Genomic DNA, 22,517 nt, shown 5'->3' with positions numbered 1-22,517 from the left:
TGTCCTCCTCTAGAATTACCTCCTCGCATGCAAATATACAGGATTTCACATGAGCTTCACCCCACCTCTGGAATGCCCTGCCACAACACATCCATCACTCTCCAACCTTTTAAATCTTTAAACTCCCCCTTTAAAACTCACTCTTTCCGACAAGCATAGGCTCTAACCTAGGCCATTCCCCCTTTAACCTCTGGCCAAGTTGTACGCCTTGCTAGATAACCTAAAACACACTTCCTGTATGTACGAATATTATATACTACCTTGTACAGCACCACAGAATTGGTGGCACTTTATACAGTAAATCAATAATAATTCAGAGTTGTTGTAAGGCATAAGACCACCAGGTGGCGTTACAAACCTTCTGAGTATGTATTTCCTTCCCACGCATGCCTGGCTAAAATTAAGTTCAAATAGATGGCAGCTCTGCTGGGGTGCCTATCTCCTGCTGATAGCCAGAGCTGGTGGTGTCACAGTGCCATGTCCTATTTAATCACACCTTGTGATTGTGTGTCTGCTAGCTTAATTTACCATTTGGTGAATATCAGTTATTAATGTAAATGTTTTAATTAAACACCAAATGGCATAGTGAAATGTATGTTAAAGTCAATTCACAAAATTATTATTTTCCCCTGGAAGTCAGATGGCACATGGCAGATGTGAATTTTTATTTATTTAGCTATTTGCTTTTGCCATAGTGGACCCATTTGAGAGCCTGTTGGTTGGATATTGCATTAAAAGGAGGGCAAAGGGGAGAAGTAGAGTAGCTATAGTACTTTCACCTTTTTTTTTATTCCCATTGTGTGATTGATTGATTGATTGATTGATTGATTGATGAGTTAATGAAGACCTTATTTTCATAGAGCATTAAAAATCTGTTGTAGAGTCAAGCACTTAAAGACATCCGAGGTGAAAATAAACTGATGAGAAAAACAATTGTATCTATCCTCAGTCTCCTAAAAATGACTTTTTTTAGATATCCCCCAGTTTTATTTCATATTTAAATCTAGTTTTTCAGTTTTTACTGTTTCATTATCTGTACTCAATGACACCTTAATTGATGTATGTTAGAGCTCAAATCTATGAATTATTGACCCTTTTTATCTCTTTCCTGCTCTCAGAAGACATTTACTGACAGGAAAGTGTTTTATGGCTGTAATTACTTATCAGTGAGAGTTATGCCATAGTCCGACCCAGTCCCGACCCAGACAGAAACTGTCACTTGCATACCTGATGTTTAACTTTTTCAGGCAGAGAAAGAAAAAAAGGAACAAGACCTAGTTATTTGTATGCTAGGCACTGTACATATACATATCTTTCTCATCATGTCACATATCACCTCGGTTGTCCTTTAATATGCAACCATTTCCGGTACTGTATAACATGTTTACTTTTCTTTATATTTTTTTTGGTAATGTTACATAGTTTTTTAATTGATAAAACTGCACCAAAATACTGAATATTTTTGCAGATAGCAAAAAAAAATTCAAAGTAAACTTTATTTTAGTACAGATATTTTGCCAATTGGTGCCAACTACTAAAATAACTAATTTAAGAAAATGAGCAGATACCTGAGATAAATAAAGCTTTTTGAATTCCCCACCCCCCATGTTATAGGTGTGACTGTCTCCCCTCTTAGCGAGCAGCTTCTTTGTCCTGCTTGTTAGTGACTGTGTGTCCAACTCAAATAACTTTCTTTGTCTAAGGTATTTTTTTCTTGTTTTATTAATAAAAACTTTTTTTTTAATCTGTACTCCTCTCATCGCAAAAATGACAGTGAATGGCTCTTATTTTACTCTGCAAAAGATCCATGGAATCCATTCTGATAAAATGGCTGCACTTCTGTGAAGTCCGCGATAATCATGGGCAGGCGGATGTGTTCCTCATATAGCTTATGGGGGTAACACATCTGCCTCGGGCTACAGCCGGACCACAGCGGACTATTGCTAACACTACACTGTCCGCTCCTGCTGGTCTAGTGCAAGTAAGAACTGAGCCTAACACCTCCTCGGTTTATAACAGTTTTCTATTTTCATTCTCTCAGATAAAATAGAGGGGGGGGAGGGACTCAGTTTACGTGCAAACCAGTTTTATTCATTATATACATTATCGTTGAACAAATAGACAAACAAATAAACTGATCCCAGATTTATAATGTACTTGGTTTTGCAGAAAGGTCTGACCTGAACCCAATTAGTTTTGCTTATACCCATGGACACATTTTCTATTCTGTTCCAATTGCCTTCCTTAACTCCTGACAGCAGCTCAGTAGCTCTATTATGTAAATCTGACATAGCAGATCCAACTTGATAATAACAGCCTGAGATAATGTGTTTACCGAAGGAGCTATATAATTTGTCTCTTTCTATTTTAACGCGACAACATTTAGACAAATATATTTTCAGAGGATATCCTTGCATTTTTATGAGGATGAAGCTGGTCCATTAGGAGGCTGTCAGAGATGGAAACAAGTTGTATGCAGAGCCTCCTGAGTGAGGTACAAAGGACATGGTCCAGTTTTATGATGGATGGTCTCTTTGTTTCATTGAGCCAGAAACGAGCTAAAGGGAGTATCTGAAGGACAGGACACAAGTGTCTGGTCTAGCGTACACACATTCATTGGAAGCTAACAGCAGGATTTAAGTAGGAAAGAGGCTGATGCAGAGCTAGAACTTCACGTATGACTCCCAGATGCACTTCGAAAAGAGAAGAGACTTTTCTCACCCTGCAGTTAAAGTCGGTGTCTAGGCCGTATCTCACAGGGATGCTGCCGACTGTCATCATTGGAATCGAGACAGATGTTTGCTCATCTGTGTGGAATTCACGCTGGATGGTTTCACGGGGATTAAATTTGTGTACCCACTGACCTGTGATGAAATCCAAAATGTGTTAGAAGCTTTCTCACCCAAAACGCCATTAAACAGCATGTTGTTTAGAGAGAGATGAGCTATTTTTAAGCATTACACTCTTAACTCCATCAAACCATTAATTTGTTTTTAATTGCAGAATAATCTGCCATCATAATAACGAACTCTTATCGCTAAAAATAATTAACACCGCCAACTGGCATTTTTGTAAACTAACTGGAGACAATTGCGGTTTATTAATGACACGTTGTAGCAAAAATTACAACTACTACATGATAATAGATTATTTTACATTGTTGATAGATGACTTACTTACAACATATTAGCTACACAACTCCACAACCTTATATACGCCATAATATGTGCATTTTGTGTGCTGTTGAAACTTGTGTGCACCTCATGATGTGTACATATAATTAAAGGGATACTGTAGGGGGGTCGGAGGAAAATTAGCTGAACTTACCCGGGGCTTCTAATGGTCCCCCGCAGACATCCTGTGTTGGCGCAGCCACTCACTGATGCTCCGGCCCCGCCTCCAGTTCACTTCTGGAATTTCTGACTTTAAAGTCAAAAAACCACTGCGCCTGCACGCTTGTGTCCTCGCTCCCGCTGATGTCACCAGGAGTGTACTGCGCAGACACAGACCATACTGGGCCTGCGCTGTGTGCTCTTGATGACATCAGCGTGATCGAGGACACAGCAACGCAGGCGCAGTGGTTTTCAGACTTTAAAGTCTGAAATTCCAGAAGTGAACCGGAGGCAGGGCCGGAGCATCGGTGAGTGGCTGCGCCAACACAGGATGTCTGCGGGGGACCGTTAGAAGCCCCGGGTAAGTTCAACTCATTTTCCCCTGACCCCCCTACAGTATCCCTTTAAGCCGCCAGGAAATTTGGGCACAGGGTAAAGCCGAAAAACGTCTCACCCTGCTCCAGCGGCGTTAATTACTATTCCTCCTCCTGGCCACCATGGCCTTAAGGAGTAAGATGTAATTCAGCTGCCTGTTTTTAAAGTAATTTGTGCTCCGTCTTTTGAAGGTGCTCAAAATTTCTATAACCTTAATTTCTATTACGGCCTATGGCGTGCTGGCTTTGCTTGGCTTCGCTTATGATTAACTGTCTTTAGCATAGCATGCCAATAAGTGTCACCTAACCTCTGAATGAACTGCAGGACAGGCCTGTGATATTGCTTAAAGAGACTCTGAAGCATCATAAAATATGTCTTCTTATGTCAGAATCCTCTTCAGTAGTCTCAGCCACGATGATTCGCCGTATCCCCGTGGCTGTACGAGGTCTTTATCCCCCCAAATCCCGGGACAAAATCCTACAACTTTCAAAGTCGCAGAATTTGCTGCCTGGGGAGGCAGAGCTTTGGGATGTAGCTCTGCCTCCAGTCCATTCAATCATCGCTGATCGCCGCCTCTCCCCACCGCTCTCAGTGAAAGAAGACTGAGAGGGGCAGGGAGAGGTGGCGATCAGCGGTGATTGAATGGACCGGAGGCAGAGCTACATCCCAAAGCTCTGCCTCCTCCAGGAAGTAACAAGGTATTCTGCCTGGGACATTTCAGGGGGGATAAAGACTTTGTATGGCCGTGGGGATGCGGCGAATCATCATGGCTGAGGCTACTGAAGAGGATTCTGACATAAAAAGACGTATTTTATGACGCTTCAGAGTCTCTTTAAAGTACAACGCTAGTTACAAAATTGGGATAGTACTGATTTTATTGTAGCCAGGCAGAAATCCAATAACCTACTACTAATCTTGTTATAGTAAACCTCTGTTTATAGTAAACTCTGTTCTCAGGTCCCAGCAAATGTGTCTGTAGAAATATACAATATATGACCAATTCTGATATAGTAAACTACTTTCCCTGATCCCCTGGAGTTTGCTATAAAGGGATTCTACTGTATCACATGTTTTTATTTTCACTAGAGCTCACAACTAATTGTCAGGCTTAAAATCTGTGCTGCCACTCTTCAGTTTCAAGCAAATGTAAAGCGAACCTGAAAAAAGTGAGATACTTATTGAGAGGGAAGGCTCTGGCTCCCATAGAGCCTTCCTGGTCCTCTTTCTGTACTCTCCATCCTCAGCTGTCCACCCCTCCTCCTCGCTACTCTGCATATGGGGGGACTACCTATACTTAGTTGGCTAATCTGACTACCTATGATTGGGGAGCTAATCTGGCTACCTATACTTGGGAGGCTACCTATACTTGGGGCTCAACTGGCTACCTATACGGGGGCTACATATACTGGGGGTTATTGTGGCTACCTCTACTGGGGGCTAATCCGGGGCCCTTCTTGCTACCTATACTGGGGGCAAATTCAGGCTACCTACACTGAGGGGCACATCTGGCAACCTATAATGGGGGTCCCTCTAGCAAACTATACTCTTGCTACCTAGAAATAAAAGATTGCATTTAATAGATCCACAGCATTAAAAAGAACCCTGAGCCATAAAAAAAACTTCAAAAAGCAAATACTAAATACAAACCTAAGGAGAGGAAATCATCTGCATCCTTCAGAGGCGTCATGCTGTCCTTTGGTCCTTTGCCACTGCCCGACACCCTGCTGCACGTGGGGTCGCTCTCCTTTCCTGGCACAAGCACAGCCATGCTTGTATAGTAGCACGGAGCCGCCGCTCGTGCACTGTTCTAATCTTTAGGGGGTGTTTAGCGAGGGGGACTGGAGGACGGCATGTGAAGCCTCTACACAGGATCCAGAGGCTTTCCTCTGCTTAGGTAAGCATTCACTTTACGAACCAAGCTTTGGCTCAGGTACACTTGTGATCTTATCTAAACCAATAAGTTCCAACAACCCAATAAAAAAATGTTTGAGGAAACAATTGATAATGCCATTGTTCAGGATCATTTTGGCCCACCAGCTTCTCTGTTTTCACACAATATCATCTGAATAATCTGATCACCACAAATTGTAGCGTTAATGGGCTGGGCACCTTAGGACTATGACAGAGACATTAGTATATGATTAGGGATTCTATTGTGAGATCCTCTGAGGAGCAGACTGTGTACTCTGGATATTGTTGCAGAAGATGTCAGTACTATATAACTGCATAATAATGATAACGTAGATATTGGATCTACTAAGTTGACCTTAAATGTGACATCATCACCTAACTTCCCATATGTTGGTTAGATTGGGCCACATTTAAGGAAACCACTATCTCATTGGCTAAAGTGACATCACACTTTAGCTTTTAGAGTGGCTAATAAAAATTCACAAGCGACTAAAATAAGCAGATCACACATTGAAGTCATGTCACTGTTACTGAACATTTCCTTTTTTTCCTTGATACCTTTGAAATAAGCAGCTCCAAGCAGGAGGACGCTAACGCCTGAAGGAACTTCCTTGAAAGCTTTCACCAATTTGCCATCGGTTCTTTTCTGTACAAAATCATTGGCTTCTGAAAGATCAAGGCGGGTGTTTCCGGACAGGACCCGAGGCTTGTACCCATAGAACTTCTCCATCTGGCTCACGAATTCTTGCCGCAACCTCAGCCCTGAAAAAGTATAATGGGAATGTATGAACTTCCAGATACATGAATAGATAATACAGTGGTAACAACCCTCACATATAAATTGTATATTCCAATAAATGCCCATGTTTTGTGCAGTCAAAATGCTATTCCTATGACAAGGGTTCACACTTATGAAAAACTGAACTTTTTTTGCGTTAAAATTTACATCCATATGCAAATTTTTGCATGCATTTGTTTTTTCACTGCAGCTAATGAAAGTTTAGGAGAATTAGCATGAGAAGTGCACATTTATGCTGAAAAATGTAATTTTTTTGCATATACTAAAATGTAAATGCAAATTTAAAGATTTAGCAGACAATAGAATTGTGGCAAACACATTTTTGCACATTCGTATGCACATTTTAATACAAATTTTAATGGGTGGATTGTGTAAGGGTGAAGGGCTCTGACACAGGAGACCTGGGTTCGATTCTCAGCACTTCCTGTTCAGTAAACCAGCACCTATTCAGTAAGGAGACCTTGGGACAGACTCCCTAATACTGCCACTGCCTTCTGAGCATGCCCTAGTGGCTGCAGCTCTGGCGCTTTTAGTCCACCAAGAGAAAAGGGCAATATATATCCAATAATATATATTTGTCTTGTCTTGATAAGTGTGAAGCCTTCCTAACTGCCTAATGTTACTACATGGAATTCTCCTTTACAGCTACAAAGAGCTTGTCCACATATGCGCATTGAAAAACTCTCAGCAATCCACCTTCCGCAATTACCCTGTAACTTAACGGATTGGCATGTTGAATTGGAAGTTGCAAACATCTGCTCCCCAGAGAGAAGATGCCATCCTCAATCCACAGTGCAGCTGCAAATCAATTTTTTAAGCTGAGAAACAAAGAGGAAAGGCCTGTCCCTTGGGCAGCAACAGCCCTAGGGGGCAGCTGGATCTGGAAAAGGAGTTGTACGTGAAAAAGTTGGCTGCAAATGGAAAGTGAAACATTGAGAAGAGTGGTGTTGCTGCCCAAGGGAGCTGTGCATGAAAGAGAGATGGATGATACACATGAAATGGGAGGATACACATGGAATGGGGGGTGCTTCTGCTAATGAAAGGGGAGCAACAAGAAAGTTGGCCGAGGGGCGCAAAAAGTATAAAGCTGGCCTTGGATTCACTACAGTGTTTCTTTAAAGTGGCAAACATGGTGATCTGTAAAGTGGCAGTCATACTGGTCGACCTTTTATAAATACTGCAATTCTCAAATTATAGATATATATTTACTAAACTATTTATTACAGGAACCAGGCAAACTTTTATAAAAGTGGTGATCATTTATAGTTAGTGTCAGTCTTATAAACCTTGTGATGCTTAGGCTTTCAGTAAGTTGCTGTTATTTCTGCAGATTGCCATCTTTATAGTGATCCTGTGTACACGTATTACGTTTTATACAGATGAAACTTGAAAAATTAGAATGTCGTGCAAAAGTCCAATTATTTAAATAATTCAACTTAAAAGGTGAAACTAGTATATGAAATAGACTCATTACATGCAAATATAGATATTTTTATTTCAAGCATTTATTTGCTATAATTTTGATGAATATGGCTTACAGCTTATGAAAACCCCAAAATCTAAATCTCAGACAATTAGAATACAGCAAAGTCCCCGTTTCAGACAACCGGAAGTCTTAACTAACCGGCATGCCTAACAGATAAAGGGGACCTCTTTTGGGGGGCTTTCAGTGGGTACTGGCAGGCTTCGAAATACTTACTGAGGCTCCAGCGATGTGTGGCAGCCTCCCTCCCTCTCCCCACGGGCTCCTAGCAACTTCTGGCATCTGTATACGGAAGCCAGAGTGTCACATGACCCGATGTGGGTCAGCTGACACTCCGGCTTCAGTGCACTGGGGAAGCCAGAATGCTGCTCCGAGCCCGCGGGGAGATAGACTGAGACTGCCACACATCGCTGGAGCCTCAGTAAGTATTTCAGGGGGGAGTTTGGCACTATTTTGGTGGTTCAAGCAACCGGCAAGCACATGTATCCGGCATCAGGCGATCCCCACCGGTACCGGATACCAAAATGTCAGACTGTAATCAGCTAATTAATCCAAGCTAATTAATCCAAAACACTTGCTAAGGGTTCCTATTTCATATATTAGTTTCCCCCTTTAGGCTCCCTGCACACAGCAAATCCGTTTTGCGATTCGATTCCGATTTGCAATTCCGATTTTCCCTGAATGCAATTAACAGAAAAACTGGGGGGAAACGCAGCATGCAGTAATGTTTAAAAATCGGAATCAGATGTAAAAAAATGATTAAAAATCGGAATCGCATTCAGTAGGCAGGGAGCCTTAAGTTGATTTACTGAAATAAATGGACTTTTGCACAATATTCTAATTTTTCGAGTATCACCTATACTACCTGCATGCATATTCAGATACCTTATTGAGTATCCAAGGGGCCTCAATCCTGCCACTCTAATATGTAAAATATGTTTTTTTCTGGATCTTGTGCCTTCTAAGTGGTCCATTACTATGATGCACAGCTTTACAATCCATTTCTGAGGCTCAGGAGGCAGGAAGAGGCGGGGATAACACGTGGTGTGTGTGTGACATCGCTTGTCCTGATACCGCCACACACCCGGTTTTCCACCTTGCTCGATTGATACATTCGACCGATTTTAGCCCGAAATCGGTTAAATCATCAATTGGGCATAATGGCCTCAATTCACTAAGATCATGCTGGAGATAATAAGGCAAGAGAAAACTTACCTCCACACAGTGAGAGAGTTATCTTATCTCTTCATTCCGTAAGTTACCTCCTCTGTAGCTATTTTCACACGCAGTTAATAAACAGCCTGTCTTTAACTGGAGTTATTTTAAGGATTTAGGAGTTAACTTAAAGACAGAATAGGTTTGCCTGAGGTAAAATGTTTCCTGTATACTACATGCTTCGTCACCATGGTGATAACTATAGAAACGTTATTAAAGACAGGAGATAAGCTTAGTGAAGTGAGGCCAATGAGACTTATTGTGAATGCACAACCAAATGCAAGCAGATAAGCCACAACTGTCTGTTTGCAGCTCCACTGCAACGGACAGAACACGCTACAAGAGGGATCCTTACAATAGTTTTGGACCTGCTGGAGATGGCAATAAGGACACCCTTCAGATTTCCACTGATTTTAGATTTATTGCTACAGGGCCCAACCAGCATTTTGGAGTGAAAATCTCTGGCTCAAACCTGTGAGATGAGCAAAAAAAATAACAGCCTGTCTTTAACTTCAGAATTCTGGAGTTATTTTAAGGATTGAAGAGTTGACTTAAAGACAGAAGAGTTAACTTTAGGTTTGCCTGAGGTAAAATGTTTCCTGAATACTACTGTCTTTCCCCTAAAATAAAACATCTCCGGAAAAAAAGACAGGTCTTATATTTTAAGCAAGCTTGAAATATAAGACATCCTCCGAATATAAGGTCTAGTTAGGCCGCGCAATGTGTCCCCCTCCCCTTCGCCCCCTCCCTCTGCAGAGTCGCGAGTGGAGCATTACTGTATTACAGCAGAAGAAACTTACCGGCTTCTGACGTGCCCGCGTTAACGTTTTTCCTCAGCAGTGTCCAGCTTCCTCTCCATAGCAACGACAGCTCTTGTCATGTGATGCACGCACGTCCGCGTCACATGACATGAGCCGCCGTTGTCAAACAGAGGAACCAGGCGCTGCTGAAGAAAGAAGTTATGGCTGCCAAGTCAGAAGTCGGTGAGTATCCTGTGCTGTAATGCTCCGTTCGCAAATCTGCAGAGGGAAGGAGGGAAGGGCTTTACTGGGCTGGGGCTGCCATTCTGTAGCCGAGGGGACCTGGTCCAGGGCAGCACATCAGGGAGGGAGGGAAGGGCTTTACTGGGCTGTGGCTGCCGTTCTGGACAAGGTCCCCTCAGCTATGACTACCTGCAGCACATCAGGGAGGGAGGGAATGGCTTTACTGGGCTGGGGGCTGCCATTCTGGACAAGGTCCCCTCGGCTATGACTACCTGCAGCACATCAGGGAGGGAGGGAATGGCTTTACTGGGCTGGGGGCTGCCACTGGAGAGCAAAATTGTAAGCCCTCCTCAAAAATAAGACCTAGCATGATATTTGGGGTTGAAATTAATAAAAGACAGTGTCTTATTTTCGGGGAAACATAGTACATACCTCATCACCATGGGGATAACTATAGAAACGTTATTAAAGACAGGAGATAAGCTTAGTGAATTGAGGCCATTCTTGTTTGCGACACTAATTTTCATCAGATTCAATAATAATTATCGAATCAGAGGGTTGATTGGCCGCAAAATCAATAGATGCATGGCCACCTTCAATGCTGTGGTAGATTTGCAATACTTAAAGAGACACTGAAGCGAACTTATTTTCCCCATTTTACCTTATAAGTCGCTTCAGTGCTCTCAAGCCAAGTAATCCGCCGTGTCCCCGCCGCTAAACGAGCGCTGCAGAGCCCCCACATCCATCTGCAAATATCCACTACCAACTTGGTCGTGGATTTTGCTGCGCTGAGGGGCAGAGCTTCCAGCTGTAGCTCTGCCCCGCCTGGCGTCAATCGCCGCACAGATCGCCGCCTCTCCCCGCCCCTCTCTATGAAGGAAGAGTGAGAGGGGCGGGGAGAGGCGGCGATCCGCCGCGATTGACGTCAGGAGGGGCAGAGCTGAAGCTGAAAGCTTTGCCCCTTCCAGGAAACGCCTGCCAGATTGCCCCCCGGGGATTTGGGGGCTCTGCAGCCCTCGTTTTGCGGCGGATTACTTGGCTTGAGAGCACTGAAGCGAATTTTAAGGCAAAATGGGGAAAATTAGTTCGCTTCAGTGTCTCTTTAAGACAGGTCCACTTTGAAGAAACACACAATGATTATTAAGGCAGAACAATAACAACATTGTTGTAAGATAACTTGAGACAAAATGTATAAAATCAGTCAGCAAATTAATAGCAGACTTCCGTCACACAGGCTTTGAGATGCTTGTTTTCTGCCATTCAGAAAGCGTTGTTTGGGAACTTTACAAACAAGCATCATAGTACTGCTATAAAAACATTGAATTCAGGTGTTATTCACGGGAATTTGTTTAGCTTTGTGTTTTCTGATCAGCAGAAAAGCATTGCATGTACTGTAATGTCTTATGGATGGTGAAGATTAAAGTGGAACTAAACTTAGAACTTCCTCTCTGCTCTAAATGATAAGATACAACATAATAACCTTTAGGGAAAAACATTCATTCCTAAATTGTTACCTTCTTCCACATTTCTGGGAGCACAGAAAGGGTTAACCTTCAGTGTTTACCTATTATGAAAGAACCGGGGCACACCCTGGCACAGCTCAGGCTCAGCTCACAGCCCTAATTCACGCTTGCTGATAATGGCTAATTAGACAGGCTGATCTCCATAAACACACACAAAGTGAATTTCTTAGCAACTATATGTGTTTTCATTGTATGCTGTGCAAGAGTTTGGGTCCGCTTTAACCAGATGATTGTTAAATGTGGGTAAACTTTAGCATCCAATGACAGCGTTCATTTGTTTTTTGAGACCAAAACATCAGTCTAAACATCGGTGTGAAATGTGAATAAAAACATAGGAAGCCAGATTACTACACTGTACTGACTTGTTTCATTGGGTTAATTAGGTGATGTGAAAAAGCTTTTTAAAAACTTACTTCTCTCTAAGACAACTCGAGATGCAGTTTTTACTCCTTTATCTTGTCCTGAAAGACTTGCAAGTAGCTCTTTGTAGGTAGCGTGGACCTCAGGGTCATTAAGCAGGTCATAGTACAGGTTACGTTGAATTAAGGACTCCGTCCGCTGTCCAGCACCTGTGCAAATGAACGGTTATTTGTTATGTATACAACAGTAAATAATAGTAGATAAAACAATGTATGTATACCGTATACGGTACATATAACTATATATATATATATATATATATATATATATATATATATATATATATATATATATATATGTTACAATCAGAACCCAAAGTCTGACCACTTCAGGTTCTGGCCGGGGTGAAAACCGGAAATTGCCGGCTGATGCTTCCAATACACGAAGTAAAGACTTTTTCGGACCATGGCCAGAAAGCGGCCTGTCTAGTCCTGGCCGGCCAAGGACATCCACAATCTAATGGATGATCGGTAGCAGTGAGAACTGTTAACTGCTAAATGCGACAGACCCAAATGTGCCCCTCCTCCCAGTTGCCCGTACATTCAAATCGCATCTGCTACAGCTGCTGTGGTAACTGGCTGAAATCTTCCGCTGTCTCCCCTGAGAGCTGCCAGCCGTATGTGTGATGCCACGTGTTATACGCATCACCATGTGGTGGCTGCGTGTCACGGCGGCGTTCATAGGAGACAGCGGGGGGGGGGGGGGGTACGACATCAACATCTGGGAAGACAGCGGCGGAGGTGGCAGATGCAGTGTCATTTAATGCTGGAATTGATCAGGAATTGGCCTGTGGTATATGGGCAGCCAAGAGATCTCTCTCTGATCAGATTCAAACAGAGAGAAATCTGTCTCTTAAGGTGCATACACACGCACTATTGTAACAAACGACGGGTCCGTCAGACCCTCCTGCCGCGCAGTCATCTTGCCGACAGTAGTACATGAGTACAGGCTGTCGGCGGACCGATAAGACTGTTTTTGACTGATCCACCCGGCGGATCAGACAAAAACAGTCTTATCAGTCTGCTGACAGCCTGTACTGACGTACTGCTGTCGGCAGAACGACCGCCATGGGAGGGTCTGACAGACCCGTTGTTTGTTACAATAGTAGTGTGTGTGTATGCACCTTAAGTAAATCTGCCCATACATTGCTAGATGGATTGGCACCTTTAGTGTATAGCCAGATTAACACCTTTATCTTTCTTAAATAATGCCAGCAGGGTTTTTATAGCCATCTGTGAAAAGTCATTGTATGTATGGATCTGAGTGTGCAAACAGTTAATGTCAGTTTTAGTTTAGATAAACTGTCACTGCTCTGTTAATCCACAAGAAGTGCAAAATGTGGGCAGAAGAGGTGAACTAAACAGTTCATCTCTTTTATGTGCTTTTATAAATAGGCCTCCTAAGTCACTGGGATTGGCAGTTTATGGATATTACCATTCATTTGTAGTACAGCGAATAATAAGTTATACAGACAAGTGTTTGGTAGGCTGCCCAGAGTTCACCTAAGATTATATTTATTCCCTTTCCTTTTATGTTGCTAATTTATTATGTTGGCTAGCAGTGAATTATTTTAGATATTTTTTAAAATCGCTTCCAGGAACGCCAAAATGATGATGAATATTAGTCAGACAAAAGCAATACTGTCTGAAATGATGAGAAACTGCGTTTGTGTATCACAGTAGACATATGAAATACTTTTTTCAGTTTCAAAACATACATTTTTAAGAATCAGTGCTATGATATATACATTATGCATAGCACATATTAAAGCGGAATATAACCCTGCATTTCAACTTTGCTCTAAAACATTATTTACAGCATATTATATGCAAAAACATTTTTTTTTTACTAGACCAGCATTGGAAGGGTTAAACACAGAGGTTTTAAAGGGACTCCGAGCTCAGAAAAAAAAGGAAAGTTGTACTCACCAGGGGCTTTTTCCAGCCCAGTGCTGGTCGGGAGGTCCCACGCCGGCGTCCTGGCTCCTCTTCTTCACCCCGCTCCGGAATGGCTGACAGGCCGCAGCCCGGGCGACACTCTCCCGAGTGTCGGGCTGCTCCTTCCGCATATGACGCGGATTACGTCACACGCCGGCCGCCTCGCGTCATCACGGCGGCCGGCGTGAAAGTACTGCGCATGCGCGAACAAAGCGCGCATGCGCAGTACTTTCACGCCGGCCGCCGTGATGACGCGAGGCGGCCGGCGTGTGACGTAATCCGCGTCATATGCGGAAGGAGCAGCCCGACACTCGGGAGAGTGTCGCCCGGGCTGCGGCCTGTCAGCCATTCCGGAGCGGGGTGAAGAAGAGGAGCCAGGACGCCGGCGTGGGACCTCCCGACCAGCACTGGGCTGGAAAAAGCCCCTGGTGAGTACAACTTTCCTTTTTTTTCTGAGCTCGGAGTCCCTTTAAGTTCCGTGCAGACGTTCAGATAGTTACATTCTATTTAGTTATATGTATATATTTAGAAATGTTACACACTCTTTGGCTGTCCTCCAACTCCTTCTCAGTGAGAGAGATGAGTCACAATAAACACTTAGATACATTTGTGTAAACAAAAAGTATCTAACTCAAGTTCGGATGCGTCTGCAAAAATCTCCAGGGACTTTAAAGCCCTGTGTAACCCTTCCAATGCTGGTCTAGTAAAAAAAAAAATGCCGGTTGCATATAATATACTGTAAATAATGTTTTAGAGCAAAGTTGAAATGCAGGGTTATATTCCGCTTTAAATAGCAGGCCTGGTTCTGGATACAATAGGACCCCTGGGCAAAATGAACCTAGAGGCCCCACTGAGAGACCCCTCCAGACCTGATCTCCCACTAAAGAGGCATTAGGGGACCCTTTTTTGCTGCCAAATAACCCCTCCCCCCCCTCATCCTAGCTCACAAGATGGCTGCCAGGTTCCCTCAGGTCTCCCCCCAACTTTATTGTGGTCTCTGGGCCCCTACAGAGTTTTCTGAAGTGTAGCGACTCACCTGCCCCAACTGGCGTGTGCTACTCCATTAGTTTGTAGCTCCGGTCTTAATCCTCGCAGGGGCAACTCCTCCCCATAACCCAATGAATGATATTACGTAATATGCCACCGGGTCACTGAGAAGATGCGGCCAGAGGGGATGTAGATGGGAACGCACGGAGCCACAGACTTATGGAGGCATGCGCCAGCCGGGACAGGAGAGTCACTTCACTGCTGAAAACCTTATTGGGGACCACAATAAAGTTGTGGGGAGACCTGGCAGCCGGCTTGGGCCCTGGGGAAATTGCCAAGGTTGCCCCTATGGCAGCCCTGTAAAAATGTATAGCTATTGTTTTATAACTCACCCAAAGAAACAGCAGAAAGAGCAGAGGCCAGGGTCAACGGGGACATAAAAATGTTGCTAGTTGGATTCTTGTTCGCCTCTGTTCGGTACAGGTCATATCCAAAGTTGGATGCAGAGGAGGCGAGTCTGTTGACTGGTGTCTTGTAGAAGGGATCTTCTTCTTCTTCAGCTCTGCCAGTGGGGTCCTGATTATAGGAATTGTAATGACATTGGTCAGAAATATTACATTTTACAAGAAATCAGTTGAAATCTATAGTAAACATGATATGTAACTGAGTATAATATGTATACCAGTCAGTTATAGTATGTGTATATTTGTCTCTTTGCTTTCAAAGTAACCACTCTCACAGATTGCACTTTGAATTTTTCTGTAAATGTGCTAAATTCATTATTTTCCTCAGATGCTTTAAAGCCTCGATACTGGTCTTGTCCTGGTAGATGTAAACTGTTCCCCAGTAGTGAGTATTGTTGTTATGTCCATTTTACTACAAAGTCTAAAGCATTGTCCAAAGCATTGCCATCCTGATCAGCTAACAAATGGAAAGGGATCCAAATAAGTTGAAAACTGTTGAATTTTGTATTCTCTCAGCTTATCACAAATGTACCAACCCAGGCCACATGCCTGGCAACATGGGGGTGGCAAAGCCCTTTTTACTTGCAAACTACCTTTCTGCCAATGCTGGACATCTTACCCATTTACATATACTGCAAGAAGGGGGTGGGGCTAATAATACAATGTAGAATCTAGAATCTTAAGCATAGAAAGGCCATAGGAGATCAGATGAAACAATGCAGTTGTACATTAATAACCCTTACCCATTCCTGCAGAGTTAAAAAAAAAATACAAACATCATGAAAAAAAAGTAATTTGATGACAAAATGGCTCAAGGCAGAAAAAAAATTATTATTCATGTTCTATGCTTAAAGAGAAACTCCGACGAAGAATTTAACTTTATCCCAATCAGTAGCTGATACCCCCTTTTACATGAGAAATCTATTCCTTTTCACAAACAGACCATCAGGGGGCGCTGTATGGCTGATCTTATGGTGAAACCCCTCCCACAAGAAGCTCTGAGTACTGAGGTACTTCTGGCAGTTTCCTGTCTGTGAACCCTGTTGCATTGTGGGAAATAGCTGTTTACAGCTGTTTCCAACTGCCAAAACAGCAAGCAGCAGCTACATCACTTGCCAGCAGTAAGAATGTCACCATGTAATAAATGTCAGAATATAAATCAGGGATTTAAAATATTTTACAATGGGCAAACACTGACTAAATCATTTATACATAATTATTGTAAAAATGAAGCACTTTTTTATTACATTATTTTCACTGGAGTTCCTCTTTAACCTCTATTGCCCAAACTTAGAGAATCCCGGCAACCATATTTGGTGGACATTGTCCAATTACAGGCTAAAAGATTCCCATGTTCTTATACTGGTGGTAGAGTGATGGTGTGAATGGTAATTGACAGGCAGGGTCTCCTAACTCCTTAACCAACACTTGGCAAACTCAGACATTTTATTACCAGACCAGGACTGTTGATCATATAAAGTCCTAAATTAGGTAAAAATGGAGCAACATTTCACTTTGAAAACTACGGAATTTGGTATCCTCAGGTCCTAAACATTTACAGTGTTTCTAAAAGATGCTCTTCATTTGCCCAGTCCTTGCCAATTAGCCTACTTAGTTTTAAGATGTTTCACAAAGAGTATTTTTTTTAAGTAAACCTGAGACCTTTTTCTTTTTCATTTACCTGGTGCTTCTTCCAGCCCCCTGTAGACTTACTGGTCCCTCCATTTCCTCCTGGTCAGTTCTATTGTGCTGCTGTCGCCCTCCGAAAGATTGCTTGTTGCAAGCTACTGCCATGTGTGGCCTGGGCCATGCACCTCCTTGATCGCACTTGTGGCCACAGGAGCACAATCAAGGAGGCTTGTGACTGGGACATCACATGCGCAGTAGCCTGTAAGTAACACCAGCTGAAGTCCCATCCCATCCAGTATTTGCACCAATGATCCATTTGTAGTCTGCATTTCCACCATAGACTTCTATAGGAAATGCATCTCCTTTCCTGAAAAAAATTTGCAGATTGGGACTTTGTGTTCCACTGACTGCAATGGATCCAACAGATCTATTGCAAACCGCCATGTGTGAATGGATCCTATTAATAACATATCATCATTGACATGGTCATTAGCCAGTCTGTAAAATAGGCAAAAATGTGAATTGTACCTAAAACTTCCACCTAACTTTGATCTTCCCCATATTGCTAGCCCTAAACTTTTACCTAAGCCTACCCCTAACTGGCACCCTTAGAACAATCCCTAACCTACATCCCTAAACCTTTGTTAACCCTAGCCATACATTTTAACCCTAGTCTAACCCAGAACTAACCCTAGTCCTTCAAAACTAATCAGTTTTTAAATATTCACCAGTTTGTGTAGTTGGCTCTCTGGTTAGCTCGGCAGGAGTTATATTGACTTTTTCAACAGTTCAGCAGCCTCAGAGACCAGAACAATATAACGAGTAGCTTTTGTTATAGCTGACAGCTGAGGAAGGAAGGACAATCTTGCTAAAGCATCAAACTCATGCCAGTACAAAGCCATCCCAGTAGCAGGATTTTTTTAGCAATATTTTCAAGCAAATTACAAATAAGATAAAATGCATTTGGAAATGAATTGCAGTAACTGGTATACAGTAATTTACGAAGAAAATTGTAATTACTGCTTTCGTGAAGCTCTTCTGTAGTTTGCTAACAGCTTAGCCTCCTGCTTTTCTCACCGGCATCAGAGCATCTATGTGCCACCAGCTTCTGCATCACACCAGCAATGTTCTCCACACTCACTGCTATGCCTGTTTGTTTACTGTACCGGGATACACAATATTTATTTGGTATAAAATGTGTGAATTTCTCACCTCCTCCGCAGCATCTTGAGAACTGGCGAAGGATAGAATAGTCACGGCAAGAAGGAACGCTAAATAGTTGTTCATGTTGAGTCCTGAAACAAAAATAAGAAGTGATATTAAACACTGTAGAGGCGCATAGAAAATAGCGATAAGAGTTAGCACATATTAGGCCTGATCCAATTCACTTTTTCTCCTAAGTGTTCTCCTGAGATAATTTTTCATCTTCTGTTTAAAATAAATTTTCAGCACTCTGCAACTGAAAAAAGGATCAAAAAGATGGTGAAATAGTACTGTCAAAATTTTTCTGAGCATTTTCATGATTGCTGGTGGCTTCAAAGGCATTTTATTTAGAATGAGAAAGTATCAACTAAGAGAAAATTTAGGACAAGTGAATTGGATTGGGCTCATAGTGTTGGGTCCAAATAGGTCACTAACATCACAAATGGGGCAAGCACCATCAGCAATAATTAGGAACAAGTTTATGCATATATCAATATAAATGGGGTGTGCAGAAAGGGTCAATCAGCATGTAATTGCCAGAAAGTTGAAAAAGGATCCTGAGCACACCACAGTACACCGTATTAATGTATAAATATGTAAATTTCATTGGAACAAAAAGGGGGTGGGAGGGGCTAAAAACAATACAACACCACAATACCTTGCATTGCAGTTACATTATCCATGGTTAAACAGGGTAACACAACGCAGGTTTGCAAGGCAAGTGTAAAAGGGGCCTCAAACTACTTACAGCTGTTTATATAATACCGTATATGTAACAACAAAATATCTAATAACAAAAACAGTACTGTTTATTTTGTATATGAAGACAACTTTGTGTGTATAAACGTTGTAACTCCAATTGTTTGTAAGTATGGCACTGGCTGTACCTTCTAAATTTAGCATTGAAATATTAAATAGATTAGTTAAATTGGAAAATACCAAGGTTACTGAGCCCAAATAAAGCAGAATGGTAAGATGTAAAGTACAATGCAATATTTATATCATAAAAATCACTTCATTTTTATCAGTGGCATCCATAACATCCACAAAAAAACACAGAATGGGTAATGCTAAAAACAGCCCCACAAGCACAATATACCAATAATACACATAGTGATACGTGAACACTCTGCAACCAGTAAAGTTCCAATTAGTCTCCTGGACGTATGACCCAGGTTAGTTATAGGAATACATGTAGAAAACCTCTTCCCTTATATACATATACACACAGTAGATAAAAGCTTTGCTGTCCAAAACCCAGAGTTCAATTCTTCTTGTATCAGTTCCATTACCTGGTCAGGAATCAGTGGTCTTACACAGCACAGCACAGCACAGCACACAATGAATAGTCTTTATGTCACATATAGTTGCTGAAGAAAGGTACACTGTGTTTATTTGGCCAGATCAAAGTTTATAATTATGGTAGTTCTTATCAGCAGCTGTGAATAGACTACAGGAGCTCTGCCAATGCAGCTATACCCATACAGTAAACACTGAAGCTTAACCCTTTCAGTGCTCCAAGCAAAGTGAAAACAAGTTAAAACTTCAGGAGTTTTTACAATTTCCATAAATTGCAATTAAGAAATTTTTCCCACAAAGGTTATCATGCTGTGCCTAATCTTTTAGAGCAGAAAGGAAGTCCTGAGCTTAGTTCCACTTTAAATAGGAAGGTTGTCTTTGACAATTAAGTTAAAATAGTTAGAATGGAAAAATTATTAAAGGGAATAAAGCCATAGGTGTTTCCTATTCATGAAGAGTTTTCTGAATAGATTCAAAAGCAATGGAAAGAATAAGCAAGCAGCATGTGTCTAGGCAGCTGAAAAAAACGATTTCCATTTGGTGATAAACAAATTAAGACATGGAATAAAATTTCTAAAGTTGACAGATCTGCATGTAATGTGGTTAAATGTACTACAGTTTTACTGGAAGATAGCTCTAGCTTCACAGATCCCATGGAAAGAAAGGCCAAGTGTTCAATAAAGAGGTTTTGGCATTGCAGTCTTGCTTTTTTGCAGTGTAGTGTATCCGGTGGGTGAAGTTGGAAGAAGAACTCCAGGAACCAGTGTAAAAGAAAAAATAGAGGGAGCGCCAGGAGGGCCAATAGTTTAGTATTTCTCGGTAGAGGAAAAGTTAAAAAGAAACAGCTACTACTTAAAAGTGTGAGTTGCTATAGGCAACCACAGTGTCACGCCTCCACGTGGATCTGGCAAGTCAGGGGAATTGCACTCCAAAAAAAAAAACACGAAAAAAAACAACAGAAGGATAACTGGATGCAATGTCTGAGGGTTTGCCCTGGATCAGGGGATAGGACAATGCATTTGCGGGAGTGCTATGAGTCCTTGCTGACCTACGTACAGATACTGCTTGTCACTGACCTGAAGAAGTGGGTGGATCCCGCAAAATGCATTGTCAATTTTTTGTGTGTCTAATAAACCACATAAAACCTCCCAATAGAGGTAAGTCTGTTCATAGCCCTTTGTTAATATAATATGCACGGTTACCATTCCTCCCACCCAATCTACTTTTTTGCAATGGCAGTATGTGTGGCCAGATCTTTGAGAATTTGGCTGGAAAAATTGGAGCATGAAGTAGTCAGTAAATCTCTTAATGAACAAATAGTGGAAGCTGTGGCAGTTCTTCACTCTGCTAATGATTGTCTGTGTAATGTATACAGTATCCCTTTGAATAGTGGAAAGAACATAAGCCTTGGTGATTTCTGTTCATAGAGCACTTTGGCTAAAATGCTGGAAGTCAAGTGTAGGTTCCAAAAACCACCTTCATAATATGCCTTTTGTGGGTTTTCTCTTCATGTGGATCAGAGGTAGACAAGCTGGTGGGATCCTTTTCAGAATTTAAGACATTGGCCTCGATTCATAAAGCATTCCCGCATTCGGAAATGCAGAAAACCGCTCACTTTACCGACCACACAGCAAAATATGTATTCATAAAGGCTTTTTCAGCATGAAAAGCCGACATTCGCGAGCAGAGTGATCAATCACCGCCTTGCGCGGTGATTATCATAGCAAAAGTAACAAATGTCAATTCATAAAGATTAGAGGTAGCGGTATGCGGACGGGTATTACCGCTACCTCTGATGTGGCGAGAAGCATGCGGAATACAGTGCAGTGAATGGGACAGACCTCCCAAGCAGCTGCAGAGAGAACACCGCACGGAGGGACTCCGCCTGCTTCTCCTGTTTCCGCATGTCTCCCGACAGCCTAACGCCTGCCTACAGCGGAATATCTCCGCACGCCTGTCACAAGTAGCAAATTTTTTATGAATTACCACCCTGAAGGCGGAAATACCGACAGCGGTGTTTCCCCGCTCGACGTTACCTTCCCGACAGCACTTTTATGAATCGAGGCCATTGTTGCTACAGAACAAGAGAAGAGCCAGAGAAGGCAGACCTTTTTGGAATAGAAGTTTTCCAGATAGAGATATTATAAAAGAGAGGATTTTTTTCCCGGTTTCGTAAACACTTCCATTAGAAAGGTGGCAGCACAGGGAGAAGCTCCCCAGGTTCAGCCAAATTCTTCTTAATAATTATGTATAAGTGATTTAGTCAGAGTTTGCCCATTTTAAAATATTTTAAATCCCTGATTTACATTCTGACATTTATTACATAGTGATATTTTTACTGTTGGCAGGTGATGTAGCTGCTGCATGTTTTTTTGGCTGTTGGAAACAGCTGTAAACAGCTATTTCCCACAATGCAGCAAGGTTCCCAGACAGGAAACTGCCAGGAGTACGTACTCAAGAGTTTCTTGTGGGAGGGGTTTCACCAAAATATCAGTCATACAGCGCCCCCTGATGGTCTGTTTGTGAAAAGGAATAGATTTCTCATGTAAAAGGGGGTATCAGCTACTGATTGGGATAAAGTTCAATTCTTGGTCGGAGTTTCTCTTTAAGTCAGTTGTGTTACTGAACATCCAAAGGTAGACATATGCAGAAGAACTGCCTCAAAGGCTGGTCCTCACTAAATTTTCTTGGATGCATTTGGTATTGTCACTGAGTTAGTGCAGAATCCTTAAGTACAGGTTAAGAGGGCACATCTAAAAATTGATAATGATCAGATAATTGTTACAGAGGCACTATGGTGTCCCTGTGGAATATAGTTCTTGGACCTGCTGGAGATGGCAATAATGACACGCTTCAGACTACAAGGCAAAAGTGTTGATTATGCATTTAGTAAGATACAGTGGGATGCGAAAATTTGGGCAACCTTGTTATTGTCATGATTTTCCTGTACAAATCAT

General features: G+C 42.1%; 1 protein-coding gene across 2 annotated transcripts in view; it reads right to left on the bottom strand.

Moving 5' to 3' along the window:
• The window catches only part of SERPINF1 (serpin family F member 1), an 88,918-nt gene that overhangs the window by 28,762 nt on the left and 37,639 nt on the right, over positions 1–22,517 (bottom strand). For both annotated transcript variants that reach the window (XM_068270074.1, XM_068270075.1), the window contains exons 2-6: positions 18,271–18,353; positions 15,358–15,541; positions 12,035–12,190; positions 6,177–6,380; positions 2,722–2,864 (exon numbers count right to left, since the gene is read on the bottom strand). In XM_068270074.1, coding sequence (XP_068126175.1) covers positions 2,722–2,864; positions 6,177–6,380; positions 12,035–12,190; positions 15,358–15,541; positions 18,271–18,345 — 762 coding nt within the window. In that variant the 5' untranslated portion in view covers positions 18,346–18,353. The remainder of the gene's footprint in view (positions 1–2,721; positions 2,865–6,176; positions 6,381–12,034; positions 12,191–15,357; positions 15,542–18,270; positions 18,354–22,517) is intronic.

The sequence above is a fragment of the Hyperolius riggenbachi genome, chromosome 2, assembly GCF_040937935.1.
Source record: "Hyperolius riggenbachi isolate aHypRig1 chromosome 2, aHypRig1.pri, whole genome shotgun sequence".
Taxonomy (NCBI): domain Eukaryota; kingdom Metazoa; phylum Chordata; class Amphibia; order Anura; family Hyperoliidae; genus Hyperolius; species Hyperolius riggenbachi.
The sequence above is the reverse complement of the archived record's forward strand: the minus strand, read 5'-3'. Positions and strand labels throughout refer to the sequence as shown.